This window comes from Triticum urartu, chromosome 2A (genome assembly GCF_056163025.1).
Source record: "Triticum urartu cultivar PI428250 chromosome 2A, HENAU_Tu73, whole genome shotgun sequence".
Taxonomy (NCBI): Eukaryota; Viridiplantae; Streptophyta; class Magnoliopsida; order Poales; family Poaceae; genus Triticum; species Triticum urartu.
Genome location: NC_141874.1, coordinates 160,461,354 through 160,483,450, shown reverse-complemented (window position 1 = coordinate 160,483,450; position 22,097 = coordinate 160,461,354). Strand labels below are relative to the sequence as shown.

General features: G+C 49.6%; 2 protein-coding genes across 2 annotated transcripts; one reads left to right on the top strand and one right to left on the bottom strand.

Annotated features, from left to right (window-relative positions):
- Positions 1-713: 713 nt before the first annotated feature.
- Positions 714-1,845, bottom strand: LOC147984385 (uncharacterized). Its single transcript, XM_087541076.1, has 2 exons — positions 1,769-1,845; positions 714-1,350 (listed from the first exon to the last, which is right to left on the bottom strand). The coding sequence occupies exons 1-2, from the start codon at positions 1,843-1,845 to the stop codon at positions 714-716; spliced, it is 714 nt and encodes a 237-aa protein (XP_087397202.1).
- Positions 1,846-5,701: 3,856 nt separating this feature from the next.
- Positions 5,702-6,295, top strand: LOC147984384 (uncharacterized). Its single transcript, XM_087541075.1, has one exon. The coding sequence runs from the start codon at positions 5,702-5,704 to the stop codon at positions 6,293-6,295; it is 594 nt and encodes a 197-aa protein (XP_087397201.1).
- The last annotated feature ends 15,802 nt before the right edge of the window (positions 6,296-22,097 follow it).

Below are 22,097 nucleotides of genomic sequence, written 5' to 3'. Positions count from 1 at the left end.
AGGGCTAGCCGGCGGTTGAGGCTCCATCGTGACCAATGACAGGATTGAAGACGAATCCATCTCACGAACACTCAGGGACTATGGCCCTAGTTGGTGAATAGGAGAGGGGGTTTTGTGCTAATGTGTGTTTAATTGCCGGTGGAGCTCCACTTTTGAGCAGATGCCGTTCCCTACAGATCCAACGAGGTGGGATCAAAGTTTTCAGATTTTCACTGAAATCAAGTTTTCACTTGATACGTTGCCATATATTGTTACATGAGGGTTGTTGGTCCTTGTCTTTCCCTGGTAAGCACTTATCTCATCCAAATGCCCTCCCGTAACGAGCACTAGGATTACTCCCCGTGAATCTTCTCGGGAGGAACTAAGAGCATCTCCAATAGGCGTCGAACGCGCCGCGCGTAAAAAACAGCTTTGCCGCATGCCCATCGGCTGATTTGGCACGGCGCGCAGCGCTGACTCCAACAGCCGCGCTAAGATGCAGCGCGCGCGCCCCGCTCCAGCAACGCGCAAAAATGCAGCACGCGCGCTCATTTTTACAACATTTTCGAAAGCATAGATAAATATTAAGATAATAAAAAACGATAAATTGCATAGATAAAAAATGATACAAAGGTATTTTACATCGGTGCAACTAAATAGATAGTTCGAAAGCATAGATAGATAGAACTACGGTGCAACTAGATAGAAACTACTACGGCATACATAGATAGAAACTACTCTAAGTCGCTACCATCATCACCATCCTCGTCGGTGTTGTCCGAGATATCGAGCCATATGTCGTCCCAATGTTCATCGTCTGACGTGAAGATCGACCTCCCACCTGCTTCAACGATATCGCACTGCGCATTCGCCAATGCCTTCCGCTGACGCCGGTCCGCCCGCTCCGCGCGGCGCCTTGCCGTCCTCTCCGCCCAGTAAGCACGCTCGTCGGCGACGTCCTCCAGGTGGCGACGGCGCCACTCCGCCATGGCTCGCTCGTCCTCCTCGGCGATGAGGAGGCGGCGGCAGCGCCGAGCGTGATTGGCACGGTCCATGTCAGTGATGAGACGCGGCGGAGGGGCGACGCGCTGCGCCTGCTCGCGCGTGAAGACATTCCGGAAGTTCATCTGCGACCGGGGCCTATCCAAGCGCCACGCCGCCGCGTCGTACGCGCGGGCCGCCTCGTACGCGCTCCGGAACGACCCGAGGCCGAGCCGAACGTCGCCGGACCGGATCTCGGCGGAGTACCAGTCTTTGGGGCGTCTCGCGGACGCCGCGGTAGCCCGAAGAACCCCGGCGGCGCGGCGGCATGGTGGCGCGATGGTGACGCGGAAAGCGGCGAGGTTGCGAGGGGAGGGCGCGTGGTTGTGTCTGTGCGCGTGGCGAGCGCGGCATTTTATAGGCGCGCGCGAAGCGGCGCGCCAAATCTACCGCGCCGCGTGCCGCTTTCTCCCGCGCGCGCGCAAGCGTTTCCCGCGCACGGTAAGTTCCCGCCACCGCTGGAGTACGCGGAACCAGCCGGCGCGCGCTAAAACCAAAATTTACCGCGCGGGCGCGCCTTTTGCCGCACCTGTTGAAGATGCTCTAAACACCGATGCTTGCCGCGTGTTCTTGTATGGTGTGGCCTGAGGTGAGGAGTAGTTGAAGTCGATTTCGAGCATATATCGCAGTTACACGGCGGGCTACTGGTTCAGGGCCACACCCTAGCATGGCGTCAATCTCCAGCTTGATTCGCCCTGTCGTCTACTCGTCCATCAGCTCGATGAGGCTCAACGCTTTCATACAAAACGGTTCCTTCTCGTTACCGTCGTCCATGTCCAGCCGGCCATGAAGCGTCTCCATGTCAGCAGAGAACACATGAGCCATGTGGGCTGAAGCTTAGTACATTACAAGGGAAGAACTGAATGTTAGCGCAGGAAATTTATGTCTTCCAAAGAATGCAGAACGAAATGCGACACAAATACACAAGGACAAGTGGGTTGATTGAGATCCTCGAGAAACTAGCACGCATGCGAACCACACGGCGTGGGGTGTGATGGGATTAATTTAGTTAATTAGATTATCACCATTATAGAACAAATCTACCTCTAATAAGGAATTACCAATATATCCTAAAGAAAAATTTTGACCGATCCATAATGACCATTGGATCAACTAAATACTACCCATTATTTTGGGTAGTATGATGTACCGTAAAAAGTCTCAAAAACATATCACTGTCAGTATTTGAGTATTTTCATAAGTTACTGCCAAGAGCACACACTCAAAACAGTTAGAGCAATCTTCCCAGATAACTTTAGACATGGGAAAAAGGTTGAGTTTATTGAAATGATGTGGATAATTATATGATTTGGTACAGAGGTGTTAGCTTATCTATGCTTTTATAAGATGTGGCCGAGAATAGTGAATAGCAACACCTAAAGGACTATAATATCATCTAGCTTGGCATGCTCATGTAAACTAAATGCAGCTAACATAATAGTACTTTTGATATATCTGAATTGAGTACATAAAAAATGGAGAACCATACGGTTTGATTTCTCATATTTCGTTTCAGAAAATAGCAGAATCTGTTTTTAAAACTAACAGTTAGAATGCTCCTTATAAAATCAGAATGTGCCTTTTAACATTTAAGCTCTAGGCTTGGTGTAGAAACTCAAATCGATCTAAGAATGCAAGAGCAACTGAACTTGATCTTAACAACAACAAGTGTTGTCTGAACCAACTGTACATGATTTCTATGAAACAAATAAAGGCTCTTATATTAGGATAATCCTCCTACTATAACAATTTGATTTACTTCACTTGACAAACAAAGCACCTACCTATGATTTGGTCTGGTAGGCATGAAAGCTACAGTAACAATTAATAATTTCTGTAGAATAAATATTTTCTATATATACATACTTGGCAGAACCGAGTAAAGGGCATAGACAAAAAGAACAGAAACAAGAGCTTCTGTATCACCACAACAGTAAGTGTACTTTTAAGCTCACTTGTCAAGCTATAAGCTACCAAACTTCACTAACTCTGCGACTTTAAAACATCAAAATTAGGGGGTTAAAAAAACATGAAATCACCAGCTCACGCCCCAAGGAAAAGGACCTCTGAAAGTCTGAAGTGTGTTCACTGTGTTCTAGCAGGAAGCACATAAAATATATTTGGTATTATATATGAAGCAATTGTAATCTGGAGCACTGATTTTTTGTACAAAACATCTACTCACTGACACCAAACGAACTAAAAGATCAGCCCATCTCAAATATTTTCAATCACTGAAAACTATCTACACAGATATTAATCTTTCAGACCAGACCAAGGAGAACGGTACTTTAGGATTGTAAACGAAAATTTTACAGAATAATTTGGCAAAAGCTGATACATACCTGTGGTGTAGCACGTCCGGATGGCAGATGTTCTTCCGGCTCAGGTGTAGCACGCTGTGGCGGCGGATGTTCTTCCGGCGAACTCGGCGGAGGCGACAATATTGGACGGACTCTTTAAAGCTGCGATGTGATGCGATAATGGAGATTCCGGTCGAGGGCTCCTTCTTATGGCAGCAAGTCAATCTGAAATCCGGGCCGGGCATGCCATGGATTCAGGCTACTTCATGTCACCGAGAAAGCCTCTTTGGGTCACAATGCACTAAAATTAACCTGGATTGAAAATTTCAGGGGGGGGGGCAAGATTTCCAGTTCTGGAACTGAGGGATATAAAGAGTAAACTTAACATGAATTTGAGAATGTCACTTGAACTGCAGGAGGAGAAAGACTACTACCAGAATTCACTCCAGGTAATAGAAACGTTGCCCATACCAGTCGACATACTTCCAAAGAGGCCGTGTCGCGCTTCCGAAGCTTGCTTGGCCTTGCAGGACGCTCTCCCTGTGCATGACCAGATGGGTGTAAACAAATGTTTCACAGGCAACGGTGCGCCACGTTTTGCGCCGGAAGTTGTACGCGTCGATGCGGCCGTTGGCCTGCTTGAGGCGCAAGACCTCCTCGCCCTCCTCGCCATCCTCCACCGTCTCTATCTGGTTGGTCTCGAAGAACAACCGCAGGTCGAATCCTTCCCACGTGACCAGGCTGATCCTTTCCTTGAGCCGCCACCGCCAGCTCCCTCGGGGACCGCCGGGGTAGTCTTCGAGCACCCACACCTCCATCCACGCCTCCATGGTGCTGGAGGACTGCTCGACGGGGAAGAGGCAGAGCTTCCCGCCTGGCAGCACGCTGATCCGCGTCGTCTTTAGATGGAATGGTCGTCCATTGCGTTGCGGTGTCTCCAGTGACCAGAACTTCTCGCGCGTCGTGTCCAACGCGAGCAGCCGCACTGTCGACGTTCCCGACCCAATCCACTCTACCAGCCAATGCAGGTTGTCGTGTAGCCTAACGCAGCCAGGGCTTCTGTTCATAATGATCCTTGGAGGCGCCGCTTCTGCATCTGCAGAGCTCTCCTCCTGGAGGCGAAGCTCACGCCAGACAGCATCGCCGACCCTTAGAATCCGGAAGATAGTCGGGCAGAGACCGTGATCAGTTTCGCCGGAAGCATGCAGGAGGTGGAAGCGCCTCGTCTCCGGGTGCGCGTAGCCGCCGATGATGCCGCCCTCGCGGGAGGGCAGACCAATGGTTGCGCAGGCCATGGTGAGGGGGTTCCAGAGCACACATTGATGGATGTGGAAGCCGTTGCCATAACTAGGATGAGGTGGCCATTCCTTGCGCTGTAGGCACACCACCCCATCCCAGGAGCCCATGACCAACGTTAACAAAGGCGATGTGAAGCAGAGGGCGCGGGGGAACGGCGTTCTCTGCGGGCCGACGCCGGTGAAGTCGAAGATGATCACTCTGTTCACAGAGCGACACTGAATCCAGCCACCTTCAACGCCATGGTGTTCGATTTTGTGTTCAGCCGTGATCTTGGCGACGGCGGTCGGCCGACTGGAGTGGACGCGGTCGAAGATCGGGTGGGATATGGCGGAGCGCCAGGCCCTGCACACGGCGCGGCAACCGGCGATGTAACGGGCCGGCAGGCGGACGAGGATCTCCACGAGCACGTCGTCCGGCAGAGGCGGGACGGTGGTGTCCATGGTGAAGGCGGGTGAAGATCGATCGTATCGGAAGGGAGAATCGGGAGTTTGAGCTGTCTTTAGATGCCACGATTTTAGTAAACGGAAACCCGAAGGCAAACTGATTTCCTAAAATCTAGACATCCGAACAACCCTGCACAAAGACGGCGCTCAAACCCTACCGTTTGGGGATAATTAAAGTTAGGGAATGGAAATTAAAGGGGTATGAGACTTTAAATCTATTGTTTGGTTGAAGGAATTGGGAATTTATAAGGGAATAGTCATGAAAGTTGAGACTCCAATTTTCATCGTTTTATTAACATGTGAGGGGTTGGGAGTTGAGAGGGAATTGTTTTAGTGAATCAATCTTGACCGTTCATTATAACTTATTTTAACTTTTATTGTCTAGTCCCTTGTCAATTCCCACTAACCAAACAAGGAAATACAATTTGTCCTTAATTTTCACACATAATTCCTATCATGCTCCAAACAAAGGATTGGAAATAAAACGACTCATCCCATATCTAATCTCAATATAACTCTCTATTCTAAACTCTCATTCCTCTTTTCAAATATTGCCAAACACGTTGTATTGTCCAGGCCTCCAGGGTACAAACACCCCCATCCTCCTTCCAGTACGACCCCCATCCGCCTTTTACCATGGACGCCCTCCCACATCTACCGGACGACGTGCTCGTGGAGATCCTCATCCGCCTGCCCGCCCGTTACATCGCCGGCTGCCGCGCCATGTGCAGGGCCTGGCGCTCCGTCATGCCCCACCCGAACTTCGACCGCGCCCACGCCAGACGCCCCACCGCTGTCGCCAAGGTTGCGGCTCGCCAGGAGTTGTACTGCTATGGTCTCGAAGGTAACTGGTTATTGCATCGTCTACGTACCAGAGTCATCGTCTTCGACTTCATCAACATCAGCCGGCAGAGAACGCCGTTCCCCAGCGCCCTCTGGTTTACATCGGCCTTGTCGATGATGGTCGTGGGCTCCTGGGACGGCGTGGTGTGCCTAGAGCGCGGCGAATGGCCACCCCATCCTCGTGATCGCATCCACCTCCACGTCCATCAGTATGTGCTCTGGAACCCCCTCACCATGGCCTGCGCAACCGTTGGTCCTCCGCCGGCTCGCGAGGGCTGTATCATTGGCGGCTACGCGCACCCGGAGACGAGGCGTTTCCACCTCCTGCACACTTCCGGGACTGGCCGGTGTTTCCTTCTGAGGGTCGGTGTGGGAGTTCCGAATTAGGGGGTCTACGGACAGCCGAACTGTTGGACTATGAAGATACAAGATTGAAGACTTCATCTCGTGTCTGGATAGGACTCTACTTGGCGTGGAAGGCAAGCTAGGCAATACGGATATGTATATCTCCTCCTTTGTAACCGACCTTGTGTAACCCTAGCCCCCTCCGGTGTCTATATAAACCAGAGGGGTTTTAGTCCGTAGGACAACAGACAATCATACCATAGGCTAGCTTCTAGGGTTTAGCCTCGTGGTAGATCAACTCTCGTAATAGTCATATCATCAAGAATAAATCAAGCAGGACATAGGGTTTTACCTCCATTAAGAGGGCCCGAACCTGGGTAAAACATCGTGTCTCCTGCCTCCTGTTACCATCCGCCTTAGACGCATAGTTCGGGATCCCCTACCTGAGATCCGCCGGTTTTGACACCGACATTGGTGCTTTCATTGAGAGTTCCTCTGTGTCGTCGTCGTTAGGCTTGATGGCTCCTACTATCATCGATAGCGATGCAGTCCAAGGTGATACTTTTCTCCTCGGACAGATCTTTGTGTTTGGCGGCTTCGCACTGCGGGCCAATTCGCTTGGCCATCTGGAGCAGATTGAAAGTTACGCCCCTGGCCACCAGGTCAGATTTGGAGGCTTAAATTACATGGCCGATATCCACGGAGACTTGATTTTCGACGGATTCGAGCCCCTGCCTTGTGCGCCACGCGGTCACGATGAGTATGATTTAGCTCTACTATCGGACCGTATTCAGGAGATCACATCGGCAGCCGCTCTGAGCCTCAATTCGGAGCCAGTTGCGTCATCCATGGACGGGTGGATAGACCCCGTCACGAAGGCCGTATCCTCAGCAGTGATCTAGCCGAATATCGACCTTACCCTTCACGGGAGCCGTGCTGCCAAACTGCTGGATACTTCTCCGGCCACGGACTCCGAACCGCCTGCGCCCATTCCTATCGAATCCGATTGGGCACCGATCATGGAGTTTACCTCCGCGGATATTTTTCAGCACTCGCCCTTCAGCGACATACTGAACTCATTAAGGTCTCTCTCCTTGTCAGGAGGATCCTGGCCGAACTATGTCCGGCGGGATTAGGATGCGGATGACGAAGAAATTCGCCGCCCACCCACCCACTTAGTAGCCACTGTCGACAACTTAACCGACATGCTCGACTTCGACTCCGAAGACATCGACGGTATGGACGACGATGCAGGAGACGAAGAGGAACCACTGCCCACAGGGCACTGGACAGCCACCTCATCATACGATATATACATGGTGGACACACCCAAAGAAGGCAATGGCGACGAGACAACAGAGGATGACCCCTCCAAGAAGCAACCCAAGCGCCGGCGTCAGCGGCGCCGCTCTAAGTCCCGCCAAGGCAAAAGTGGTGATACCGGCACCGGAGATAATAGCACTCCGGACAGTGCCGAAGACAACAACAATCCCCTCCAGCAAGATTTAGAGCAGGAGGATGGAGGAGCCAACCCTCCTGAGAGAGCGGCAGATGGATAGGCGGAGGATGATAATTACATGCCTCCCTCCGAAGATGAGGCAAGCCTCGACGATGACGAATTCATTGTGGCAGAGGATCCCGTCGAACAAGAGCGCTTCAAGCGCCGGCTTATAGCCACGGCAAATAGCCTTAAGAAAAAGCAGCAGCAGCTTCAAGCTGATCAAGATTTGCTAGCTGACAGATGGACTGAAGTCCTGGCAGCCGAGGAATATAAACTCGAACGCCCCTCCAAGAATTACCCAAAGTGCAGATTGCTACCCCGACTGGAGGAGGAAGCACTGAAACCTACATCCCCGGCGTATGACGCGGCCGGCTGATCGGCCACCTCGTGGCCGCGACAGAGAGGCATTCCAGCCAAAAGCTCAGCCCGCACCCTGACGCCATTCAAATAAAAAGGCATGGAGAAATACGCCAGACCTACGAGACATATTGGAGGACAAAGCAAAACATGCAAGATCGATCTACGGATCACGAGGGCGCGCCACTATGCGAGACGATAATCGTCACGCCGGATACAGTAAAAATAAGTCCGGCCGAGCCGAACACAGCGGGTAAGACTCATTCGAGCTGCGTCGCGACATAGCCCAGTACAGAGGCGCCGCACACCCCCTATGCTTCACAGACGAAGTAATGGATCATCAAATCCCAGAGGGTTTCAAACCCGTAAATATAAAATTATACGACGACACAACAGATCCTGCGATATGGATCGAGGATTTCCTCCTGCATATCCACATGGCCCGCAGTGATGATCTACACGCCATTAAATACCTCCCACTCAAGCTCAAAGGACCAGCTCGGCATTGGCTCAATAGCTTGCCAGCAGAGTCCATTGGCTGTTGGGAGGATCTGGAAGCCGTATTCCTCGACAACTTCCAGGTCCCTTACGTGCGACCACCAGATGCCGATGACTTGAGCCACATAATTCAGCAGCCAGAGGAATCGGCCAGGCAATTCTGGACACGGTTCCTAACAAAGAAAAATCAAATCGTTGACTGTCCGGATGCAGAGGCCCTAGCAGCTTTTAAGCACAACATCCATGACGAGTGACTCGCCCGGTACCTTGGTCAGGAAAAGCCGAAATCTATGGAAGCCCTCACGACACTCATGACCCGCTTTTGTGCGGGAGAAGACAGCTGGCTGGCTCGCAGCAATAACATATCAAAGAACCATGGTACTTCGGATACCAATGATGGCAATGGCAGGTCACGTCACAACAAACATAAGCGCCGCATTAACAGCGACAATACCGAGGATACGGCAGTCAATGCCAGATTCAAAGGCTCTAAACCCGGTCAGCGGAAAAAGCCATTCAAAAGAAGCACTCCGGGCCCCGTCCAGTTTGGACTGTATACTCAATCGCTCGTGTCAAATACACGGCACCCCCGACAAGCCAGCCAACCACACCAACAAGAATTGTTGGGTGTTCAAGCAGGCCGGCAAGATAAATGCCGAAAACAAAGATAAGGGGTCACATAGCGATGACGAGGAGGAGCCCCGGCAGCCGAACACCGGAGGACAGAAGAGGTTCCCCCCACAAGTGCGGACGGTGAACATGATATACACAACCCACATCCCCAAGAGGGAGCGGAAGCGTGCGCTTAGGGACGTATATGCGCTGGAGCCAGTCGCCCCAAAGTTCAACCCATGGTCTTCCTGTCCGATCACCTTCGACCGCAGGGACCACCCCACTAGTATCCGTCATGGCGGATTCGCTGCATTGGTCCTGGACCCAATCATTGACGGATTTCACCTCACTCGAGTCCTTATGGATGCGGCAGCAGCCTGAACCTGCTTTATCAGGACACATTGCGCAAAATGGGTATAGACCCCTCAAGGATCAAACTCACAAAAACGACATTTAAAGGCGTCATACCAGGTGTAGAGGCCCATTGCACAGGCTCAGTAACACTGGAAGTGGTCTTCGGATCTCCGTATAACTTCCGAAGCGAAGAGTTAATCTTCGACATAGTCCCATTCCGCAGTGGCTATCATGCACTGCTCGGGCAAACCACATTTGCGAGATTCAATGCGGTACCGTATTATGCATATCTCAAGCTCAAGATGCCAGGACCTCGGGGGGTCATCACAGTCAATGGAAACACAGAGCGCTCTCTCCGCACGGAGGAGCACACTGCGGCCCTCACAGCAGAAGCGCAAAGCAGCCTCTTAAGGCAATCCACTAGTTCGGCGATTAAGGACCCGGACACCTTCAAGCGCGCCCGGAATAATCGGCAACAGGACCGCCTGGCACGTTCCGAGCTCGCATAGCAATGCGGCCCCCACCCCGGTCCCAGCCAAACAGCAAAATCCGTGCCACACGTACATAATTACGCATTAAAAATACCATGGGCACAGGTGGGGAGGGGGCACAACTACGGCACGCCCCAAGACGCGGCTTAAACCGCACTAGGGGCTTCCCGCTTTGTTATTTTTCTCTTTCAGGACTTTAATCTCTGGAAACCCTGTCCGGCAGCATGATTAACAAACACATGATGCAGCAACCAAGGAGGTAGAGAGCTACGTCACACCACAGAACTCCCAGGTGGATTACGATAACGAGTGAAATACTTGCTTTAATACTATTCCTCAACTCGCCCTTGGAAGGGACATGTCAAATAGTCCTACTTTTTGCTTATCGCACTACTTGTATCATTCTGCTCAAGCGCACATTTTTGAATAAACAATGCATAGCATTAAGACTATTATTGCATTCTTCCTTTCTATATATATACATATATATGTTCATTCATGACATTTAGCACCCGTACACTCTGGTACGGCCAATAAGCTAGGGGCTTAAGCATACCCCATAATACGGCGTGAGAAGTCCGAACACTTTCGACAGTGCGGCACCCCGAACTTATAGCATTATATGCATCAGCTCCGAATCATGTCTTGGGTCAATAGTTGGGTTTGCCCGGCTCCCATGTTTTGGTATCTTACATTCCGCTATATCGGCTAAGGTAGCACTGGGAGAACTATTGCGATTGTGTCCCGGTTCTGCTGGGCTAAGCACCTCAGTAGAGAAAGCTAAAACTGGCTGTCATGATAAGGCGAGAGACTGGTCGCTGTTCAAGAGGTTTCAAGTCCCTAAAGACTTATGCCGCTTAGAGCGAGGAGTCAGCCCCGTCTGGCTTAAGGCATCTATTGCGCCCCGAATTCGGGCTTTCGAATACTAGGGGCTTCGCCGAAATTTAAAATTATATAATTCTATGACTAAGTGAGAGTGATAACGCATTATAGTCTGATTGCCTTGTTCGTTGTGCTGAGCACCTCCCTCGAAGGACGCAAAAATGGGAACAAGAGTGCTCAGGTTTATCCCGAACACCCCAGCACTCGTGGCGTGGGGGCAGAAGCCGACGACTAGCCATCTCTTAGATTTAATAAACAGCTGAACAGAAGGTAATATTTTAAATTCATACAAGCGTTGCATAGCGCATATGAACAAGTTTTCATAATACAGGATTACACGAGCAAGTTTATTCGAATATTACATCTTTCGCACACTCGTCCGCTACAAGACGGGCACCCTTCAGGACACCCTCATAGTACATCTCGGGGCGGCGATGCTCCTTGCCCTGTGGTGGCCCCTCCTTCACCAGCTTCACGGCGTCCATCTTAGCCCAGTGCACCTTCGCACGAGCGAAAACCCGATGTGCACCTTCGATGCAGACGGACCGCTTGATGACTTCCAGCCGTGGGCAGGCATCCACAAGCCGCCTCACCAGGCCGAAGTAGCTGTTGGGAAGGGCGCCGCCAGGCCACATCCGAACTATAAAGCCCTTCATGGCCTGTTCGGCCGCCTTGTGCAGCTTGACCAGTTGCTTCAGCTGGTCGCTCAGAGGCATCGGGTGTTCGGTCCTAGTATACTGAAACCAGAACAGCTTCTCCGTTGAGCTTCCCTCCTCGGCCTGGTAAAACTGTGCGGCATCCGACACGCTATGGGGCAAATCTGCGAATGCTCCTAGAGAGCTCCGTATTCGGGTAAGTAACAAGTAATTTACTTTCACATGCTTGCTTTGCATATAGAATGCCTTACCCGCCGCTATCTTCTTCATCGCATCAATCTCCTGGAGGGCCTTTTGGGCTTCGGCCTTGGCACTCTTTGAACTCTCAAGGGCCGCGGCAAGCTCGAACTCTCGTGTCTTCAAGTCAAGCTCCAACGCCTCGTACTTCGTCACGAGAGCGTGGAGCTCTTGCTGCACCTTGCCCACCCGTGCCTCTTGTTTTTCCCGCTCGGTGCGCTCCTGGGCTGCATTGTTTTCAGCCTCGAATAGCGCTTGCTTCAGGGTTGCCACTTCGGTCGTGGCCCCTGGCAAATCACAGATAATCCTGTCATTTTGCAATCGCATCCCTTTTATATATATACATATCTACGTACTAGGTATTACTTATCTTTATTCTCCTCGAGCTGCCTCTTGGCAAGGCCGAGCTCTTTCTTGGACCCTTCGAGGTCCTGCTTCAGTGCGGCGACCTCCGCAGTCAGTGCGGCAGAGGCCAGCAGCGAAGCCTGCATACGCATATAGACATACTTATATTAGACTCCTGCGATATTATTTGATCCTCTATTCGGCTTTTCTTTGTGAACACCGAACAGAGCATCAGGGGCTACTGTCTATGCGGTAATATTTTTCCTATATTTCAAATACTTACCTCAAAGCCTGTTAGAAGGCTGGCACAGGCTTCAGTCAGTCCGCTCTTGGCGGACTGAACCTTCTGGATCACCGCACTCATAATAGTGCGGTGCTCTTCGTCGATGGAAGCGCTGTGAAGCGCTCCCAGCAGATTGTCCGGTGCCCCTGGATGGGTAGAGGTCACCGACACAGGCGTCTTGCCCCTTTTGGAAGGAGGCCGCCTGCCCGAGTCCGGAACCACTGGAGGTTCCGGCTCGGTGTTCGGCTGAGGGGCGAACTCAGAGACCTCGGGAGCCTTACTCCCTCTGCTCCTGGAGTCCGGAAGGTTGCCTCGAGGCGCCTCCGGGATTGTCTCCCCTTGACCCGGTGCCTCTTGAGACAATACCTCGGCATTGTCCGTAGGGCAAGGGGAGGTGGCGGTCGGAAGTGGATCTCTATCCATATCCGACGAGTCCAAGGAGCCTCCCGACGAAGATACGTCGATACGGGCTTGGGGCGGTCTGCATAATCATATTCGGCATTAGGAGAAGCAGTGCGACAAAGGTATGCTATGAGTTACTCTGGTATGTGAATACTTACGACTTCGCCAGGCGCTTGGCCCTGAGCAGCCACTCGTCTTCGCCTTCGGCGGCGGTGATGGAGTAGTCCGGAAGGAGGGTCCTCCCCTTCTTGGACCCTTCGGGCCCCCCCCGGTCGGGGCGGCCTTCCTTTTCTTGTCTCCCCCGACTGAAGGGGGAGCATCTTCATCTTCCTCCTCGTCTTCGAGGGAGGAGTGCATCACGGAGTTATCGGACGATGAGTCCGATAACACCTGGCGCCGGGAACTCTTTCGGGTTCCCTTGACCTTCTTGGTCTTCTCCGGCACCTTGTAAGGAGCCGGAGTCAGCATCTCCGTCAGGAGAGCGTCCGCAGTGTCTTCAGGCAGAGGGGCCGGACAGTTAATCTGTCCCGACGTCTCCACCAAGTCCTGTCAAAGGCATGGAGCTCAGACCCCGCACATGGTTAAGCTAGGGGAAATAAATATCCTACCGGATGTATAGAACTCACCGAATGCGCTAGGCGCTTCCCGCTTAGCCCGCGGTCCTCGGTAAGAGAAGGAGGGACCTCGGCGCCCTTGAATAGCACCCTCCAGACGTCCTTGTGCGTCATGTCGAAGAGCTCGCTTAGAGTCTAGTGTCGGGCCGGGTCAAACTCCCATAAGTTAAAATCCCGTTGTTGACACGGGAGGATCCGGCGGAAGAGCATGACCTGGACTATGTTGACAAGCTTGACCTTCTTGCTTGCCATATTCCGGATACATTTCTGGAGTCTGTCCAGCTCCACCGATGAACCCCAGGACAAGCCCTTCTCTTTCCAGGAGGTGAGCCGCGTGGGGATTCCGTATCGAAACTCGGGGGCCGCCACCTAGTTGGTGTCGCGCGGCTCGGTGATGTAGAACCACGCCGATTGCCACCCCTTTATGGTCTGCACGAAGGAGTTTTCAAGCCATATAACATTGGGCATCTTGCCCACCATGGCTCCGCCGCATTCTGCTTGTTGGCCTCCCACCACCTTCGGCTTGATATTGAAGGTCTTCAGCCACATGCCGAAGTGGGGACGGATGCGGAGGAAAGCCTCACACACGACGATGAACACCGAAATGTTTAGGATGAAGTTCGGGGCTAGATCATGAAAGTCCAAACCGTAGTAAAACATAAGACCGCGGACGAATGGATGGAGGGGAAACCCCAGTCCGCGGAGGAAGTGGTGGAGGAAGACTACCCTCTCGTGAGGTTCCGGGGTGGGGACGATCTGCCCCGCAGCGGGCAGCCGATGCGCGATATTCGCGGATAAGTATCCGGCTCCGCGCAGCTTTTTGATGTGTCCCTCCGTGACAGAGGAAGCAATCAACTTGCCTCCCGCTCCGGACATGTTTGGAGAAGGTTGAGGAGAAGGATGTGGACTTGGGCGTTGGAGCTCGAGTGTGTGAGAATGGATGATCAAGGAGGAAGAAGGCGTGGGTAGAAAAAGGATAAACCTTATCCCTTTATAAGGGCGGTCAAAACTATGCGCCCCCCACTAGCCTGGTAAAACTCAATTATCCTTCAAGCGCCGTAATTGATGGCGCGGTTGGGTTACCCACGCCCGTATTGATGAGAATCCCGTAATAAGGGGGACATGATCTCTACTTTGACAAGACGTGTCAAGAAACTGCCTCGCGTTATGTGCGGGGCTAGTTAAAGGAAACGGTTTGAATAATCACCGGGCCACGGCATGATGTCATGTTGCCGAAACATGTCAGCTGATTAGATTTGTGGAAATAGTATTCTCTCTACGATGGTATGTGGAACTTATTTTGCAGGGTCGGACACTATCCTTGTATTTAAATTCTTTCGTGGTGTATTCGGAGGAGGAACCCGCCTTGCAATGCCGAAGACAACACTGCGCGTCGGACTCGTCGTCATTGAAGCCTGGTTCAGGGGCTACTGCGGGAGTCCTGGATTAGGGGGTCTCCGGACAGCCGGACTATATCCTTTGGCCGGACTGTTGGACTATGAAGATACAAGATTGAATACTTCGTCTCGTGTCCGAATAGGACTCTACTTGGCGTGGAAGGCAAGCTAGGCAATATGGATATGTATATCTCTCCTTTGTAACCGACCTTATGTAACCCTAGCCCCCTCCGGTGTCTATATAAACCGGAGGGATTTTAGTCCTTAGGACAACAGACAATCATACCATAGGCTAGCTTCTAGGGTTTAGCCTCTCCGATCTCGTGGTAGATCAACTCTTGTGATACTCATATCATCAAGAATAAATCAAGCAGGACGTAGGGTTTTACCTCCATCAAGAGGGCCTGAACCTGGGTAAAACATCGTGTCCCCTACCTCCTGTTACCATCCACCTTAGACGCACAGTTCGGGACCCCCTACCCGAGATCCGTCGGTTTTGACACCGACAGTCGGCGATGCCGTCTGGCGTGAGATCTCCTTCCTGGAGGAGAGCTCTGCACACGCAGATGCGGCGCCTCCGAGGATCCTTATGAGCAGACACCCTCACAGCTGCTTCATTAGGCTACACGACAACCTGCACTGGCCGGTACATTCCATGGGACCGGAAACGTCGTCGACGCCGCGGCTGCTCACGTTCGACACGACGCGTGAGAAGTTCTGGTGGATGGAGACACCAGAACGCCATGGACGACCATTCTATGAGATGATGACGCGGATCAGCGTGCTGCCATGCGGGAAGCTCGGCGTCTTCTCCGTCGATCTATGCTCCCGCCAAGGTAGTCAGAATCCCGATTCGACTGCTAGAATCCTACGACTTCACGACCCTACGGAAGCATGTCGATCCAAATCCCACTATGAATCCGGATCAGGTAGAATCCATGTTGAGTCACGATCCAAATCATAGAATCCTGTACAAAACTGTACAATCCCGACTATGCTATGGACTACATTTGATTCTACTAACTTATCTAAGCCGTTTTTTTAGTTGCAGCAAAATAGTATGCCATCATCCAAACCCTTTTTCATATACCTCATGGACCTTTATTTCCCTCCCAAATCCAAACGCTCAGCCGCGGACACCTTTGATCCAGCTCTTAGAAACCCTAGATCGAAATCGAGGATCAGGCTTGTCGACATATGGAATTGGCGTGAAAAGGAGGATGCTTCAAGATTGATCAGAGAAGGAGAGCAAGACCCTTCACGGTTTAGCATTGTAGGTCAAATAGACAAGTGATCAACTATTCACGCACTCTAAAAAGAACATTAGTAAATTTCATGCATTGCAGGTTTAAATTTTCTATATATTTCCCTCTCATATATGTTTCATACATGCGAGCTACATGATAGGTTAGCCATAAAAAGAAGTGGAATACAACTAGCATTGATGTGTATGTTCTTTGCTCCATATTTAGTGTTAAAACTCTATAGAACTCATATAAATTTATTGTGTGCATACAAAATATTTTATTTAAGTAAATCTAGTAGAGTCCTCGATTCCACGACTTGATCTTACGACTCGATTTTGTCTAAGAAAAACTGATCCAACTCCGAATCCCAACTCTAACTACCTTGGCTCCCGCACGATGGAGTTGTGGGTGCTCGACGACCACTCCGGCGGTCCCCGAGCCCGAGGGAGCTGGCGGCTCAAGGAAAGGATCAGCCTGATCAACTGGGACGGGTCCGACCTGTCGTGGACGTTCTTGACGGATAGCCCGGTGGAGGATGCTGAGGAGGGCGAGGAGCTCTTGCTCAAGCAGTTGGACGGCCGAATCGACGCGTACAACATCCGGCGCAAAGCGTGGCGCCCTATGGACAGGGCTACATTTGTGGCGGGCGAGTATATGGTCATGCACAGGGAGAGCGTTTTGCAAGACCAATCAAGCTTCGGAAACGCAGCACGGCCTCTTCGTAAGTATGTCGACTGGTATGTCGACTGGTATGGGCAACGTTTCTATTGCCTTTAGTGAATTCTGCTAGTCTTTTCTTCTGCAGTTCAAGTGGCATTATATGCAGAGGCAACAGACAAGTCTGAAACTTTGAATATTTGTTCGGAAAAATCATAGTACTGCACTTATTTGAGAAAAAAATGTTTTTCGTCTCTCAAATTTACTCAAGCAAGCTTCGGAAGCGCGACATGGCTTCTTTGTAAGCATGTCGACTGGTATGGGCAACGTTTCTATTGCCTGCGGTGAATTCTGGTGGTCTTTTCTCCTCCTGCACTTCAAGTGGCATTCTATGCAGAGACAAGTCTGAAACTTTGAATATTGTTCAAAAATATCATACGGCACTTATTTGAGAAAGAAATGTTTTCTGTCTCTCAAATTCATGCAAAGTTTACTCTTTCGGTTTTGCTAGAACTCATCTAGCTGAGTTTTAGTTATGTCTCATTTACCTTTATAGTCATTAGATGTGATACTATAAAATACGTGTGTGCTGACGTGGGTTGTAATACTACTGTGTATAGTATCTGTTTTTGTTTTCAGGTGGATGAGACCAAATTATATCTCATCTAGATGAGTCCTAGGCACTCCCTTACTCTTTATCCCTCTGTTTCAAAACCGGAAATCTTGACCCCTGTTAAATTGAGTCCCCTCAAAGAGGCTTGATATGAAATAGCATCTAATTTAGGCATTCGACTGCATTCGCGTGTCTGTATCTGTCAGCATGAGCATAATTAAAATGTGCACCAATATATAGATGTGGACATTGTCCGCCTGCATCTCTAATCTAATTATGTGAAGATAAATAGTTGTGAATAATTTTATAATTCACATCTCATGTGAGATTTAGTTTTTGGACGCTTGCCAGCCCAGAAGTGTATTTTGCGTGAACGCCGGCTGGCATCGATCATCCAGCTATCCAAGCGAGCGTGTGACACCCGAGCGCGTACAACATCAGAACGGCCCCATGCGATGCGAAGACTTTTGCCAGTGAGCGAACACGCTAACGCACCTGCACGATCGCGAGGCTGAAAAGGGTCAGGCTCATATAGCCAGAACCTTGTGCTATATTATGAACTTTGGAAAACAAAAATCAATTAAAATCGGGAAGAAAAAAAATCCTGAGTCCCATATTCTTTCAGCTAAAAATTGCCATGTCTATGAAGCAAACCTAACCAGATAAAAAGTCAACATATACTAAAATTTGCCATCAAAACAACTATCTAATATTATATACATGAAAAGGCATGGTACTCATGGTAAAATTAGAAGTTTGTTCTCTAACTCATGCAAAATTTATAGGCAGATGACAAATTTAGAAGAAAAAAATGGTGTTCCTAAATCATGGCAAATGTAGGGATTTTGTCCTCTAAAGTATGGCAAATTTTAGAAAATGTTAATATTAGTGATCTGAATGATCTTATATTTCTTTATAGAGGGAGTACAAAACTAATTTTCATGAATGAAAGCAAGGTTAGAGAAAAAATAAAAAATAAAGTCGCATGGAAAATTTAGACAATTATTTTCCTGAATCGTGGCAAATTGGGAAAACTTGTAACTGTGACATGGCAATGTTTGAAGATTTGTGTTTTGTAAGGCATAGCAGTTTGTAGGAAAAGATGTAATGATCATATGGCAAATATAGTTGTACATCAAGGCAAGTAATATTGTTTGTAATATAAAATCTGGAAAATCATGGAAACATGGCAAATTTTGAAAGAGAAAAATGGTGTACACACCATGACAACTTTGGAAAAATTTGTTTTCTAAGACATGGAAATTTTAGAAAAGTTTTGCATAGGTCACATGGAAAATTTAGAATGTTTTTGTTTCCATTCATGATGGCAAAATCTGAAATTGTTGTGATGTTTCACCTGGCAAAGTTTAGTTTTTTTTTCGAATATGATGGCAAATTTAGAAAATGTGTGTGATGTTGACATGAAAAATTCAAAAACGATTGCTATATAGACCATGGCAATGAACCTAATAGTACCCATAGCTTAATCGTTTAGGTTTCCATTTTATTGCCACTAATTTTTTTTGAGCATTAGTACAGACACAAGCACTCATATACACGCGCATACACTCATCCCTATGAACGCACACACGCACACTCTACCCCTATGAGCACCTCCGAGAGACTGAGCCGGCATATTATCTTGAGATTTACGAAGTCGTCACCGTAGGCGCCTCGTCGTCGACGGGAACGTCTCCTTCCACTGAAAGCGCATCGCCGGAAATCCTGAAATAAATCCAGGAATAATGCGAGCACCAGGATTTGAACCATGGTGGGTTCGGGATACCACTGTCCACCTAACCAACTCAACCACAGGTTGATTCGCATTTTATTGCCACTAATTGATATGTTATGATGGGTCTTTTTTCTGCTACCTAATTGCCACCTTAATTGTATTGGTTGCCATGATAATTCAAAATGGCTTGCCATGTGTTGTGAACAAAAGCTACCAGGTAGTGGGATGATAATTTGTCGTTTTAGAAATAAAATATACATATCCAAAGTTGTCATGTAACAAAACAAAAAAAGAACTACTAATTGCCATGGTGTCAAAAATTTAGTTGACATGCCAACAAAATTGAAGATGACATGGCAAACGCATCTTTAAGTCGCCATGGGAAACACATCATAATTTGCCATTATTATTTCGTGGTCAAAAATATAAAATGTTGCCAGTACAAAAATGCAAACTAATTGCCATGAGTAGGAGTTTACAAGTTGTGCATTCTGTTGAGTGAAAAATGATTGGTGTTGCTTCATACACTATTGAGCACGTAGAGCGTTAGGGCAAACCGTGAAAAAACTACAATATAGAAAATGCAGTACCTCTGTTTTCTGCCCCACCTGAAGCTAGCTCCATGTGTTGCATATCCTCTCGAAGTGGACCTGATGCTCCTTGCTTATTTGTGACACCGCTACATGCCATTTGCTGATGCTCTCCTTGCACCAGAGCCGCGGGCGGCGGCGAGAGATGGGTGGTGGACTGGTGGGTGGGTGGATGGATTCACCGAAGTGCATGGACTTGGAGAAGAGTAGAGACAAGGATGAGATTTTTTGTTCAAAACGACCATCTGCAGAGTCAAATTGACAAAAAAGACTACCTCTGAATTTTTTTGACAAAAGAGACTAGCTAGGCCATGGCGGCTGGCGCACCAGCCGACACGTGGCACCTGCCGCCACGGGGTGAGGCGGCGGGACCTGCCGCCACTATAGTAGGCGGCAGCCCTGGAATTACCAACGAGACCAGCTGCTGCAACGGAATTGGATGGGCTGGTGGGCCCTGCCGCCACACACTGTGGTGGCAAGTCTCCAGCAGCAGCTCGGTTGTGTCATTCTACTCTGTGTTTTACTCTCTTTTTCGACAAAGGCTCTCTGTTTTATTTGGTTTAGCAAGTGTGAAAATATGCAAGTTTGACTGAAATTTAAATCAATTTGAAAACCGATTTTGAAGATGTTGCAGTTGAAGAAAAGATAGATCCAGATGAGATTTATCCATTTTTATGCTTTTCGCTTACATGCATGATGGTCTTGTACTTTCCAAATGCTACAAAATAGGGTAAATTGCATAAAACCACCACTTTGAGGGCTAGGTTTGCGAAAAACACTAGGATACAGATTCGCTGCAGACAGCACCACGTCTAGCGTAATTCTTTTGCAAAAACCGCTGATCGGCGGATTGGGCTGAGTTAAGTGAGTTTATGACAACTGGGGCCCATTTTTCGCCTACATGGCACTCCAGGCCGTCCCGACAGCCGGCAGACGGCGTTAGACGGCGCGTTAGGTCTCGTCTTTAGTCATCCCCGCATCCGTCTCTATTTCCCCATTCTTCTTCCCCACCCCCCTCGCTCCCGCCGCCGTCGCCCCCTCCCCCTCACTCCCGCCGCCGCCGCCCCCTCCCCCTCGCTCCCGCCGCCGCCGCCCCCTCCCCCTCACTCCCGCCGCCGCCGCCCCCTCCCCCTCGCTCCCGCCGCCGCCGCCCCCTCCCCCTCGCTCCCGCCGCCGTCGCCCCCTCCCCCTCGCTCCCGCCGTCGTCGCCCCCTCCCCCTCGCTCCCGCCGTCGTCGCCCCCTCCCCCTCGCTCCCGCCGCCGTCGCCCCCTCCCCCTCGCTCCCGCCGCCATCGCCCCCTTGGCCCTCGCACTGCAGAGATGCATAGCCGGTGAAAGGTAGAGTTGCTGGTGGCGGCGCTCTGCCCGGCAGCGGAGGAGGACCCGCAGTGGATCCAGGCGAGCTTTGCGGGAGCTCGAACCCTAGCAAGCCGACGGAGGAATCAGAGGAGGAGGACCTGCAGTATTCGATGGAATACCGGGCGACGAGAGCATTCGCCGCGACGGTGAAGGCCAATCCGACGGGAAGCCAACACATCGGGTCATCCTACGGCGGCATATAGTGAGATCCACTTTTCTGTGCTCTTCCCCTTCCCGTTCTCCATTCAATGAGTACTCCCATTCAATTGTGTTGCTAGTGTACTCTAGGGTTAGGGTCCATATTGCTCTATCCTATCAGATGGAGTAGATGTTGTGGATTTGTTGTCATGTGCTCTAGGGTTGACATAATTTAGATTAGTTCAGATTCTGTGATTTGTTTGTCATGTGCCCTAGGGTTGACATTTTTAGATTAGTTGACAAATAAGTTGATTTTATAAACGAGCAGCAAAGTTATCCTGGTATAGTATATGATTATGATATTATTAACTTAGAAAAATGCATGTTTGTGCTTTGTTATTCAGTTTATTTTAGGTACACTGTTAATTGGAGTGAAATTAGACATTTGGTTAGCTTCACTGTTAAATGAGTTATCTTATTATCTGCTTTATAAGTGACAAAGGATTGTATTACTGCACTGACATGAGTTGTTTCATTAGTGTTATTCAGTTATAATTAAGCACTTATATTGCTATGTATTTTATATTATTTGCAGTCTGGATGATGAGGTTTGGGAATTGAGGATGCATTTCCATGACAGAGACAAGATTGAGAGATCTATGATGATGTCAGACATAACATTTTACAACCTAGTAGCATTGATAGAAATAGAAGGTTATGGATTTATAGATTACATGTACTATGTCAGGGATCCTGGGCTAGGTATAGAAGGAATGGAAGAAATAGATGATGATGACAAGCTTGAGGAAATTCTAGACAACATAGCATTGCAAAATCAAAAGATATTGAATGTGACAGTTGTTGGGGCTAGTTCTC

What these genes read in the sequence shown, in the direction of transcription:
- LOC147984384 (XM_087541075.1), top strand. Translation starts at nt 5,702, where the DNA reads ATGGACGCCCTCCCACATCTACCGGACGACGTGCTCGTGGAGATCCTC.
- LOC147984385 (XM_087541076.1), bottom strand. Translation starts at nt 1,845, where the DNA reads ATGGCTCATGTGTTCTCTGCTGACATGGAGACGCTTCATGGCCGGCTG. An exon ending in GACGGTAACGAGAAGGAACC is followed by an intron (nt 1,351 to 1,768) that starts GTTTTGTATGAA and finishes CCACGCGCACAG; the next exon opens with ACACAACCACGCGCCCTCCC.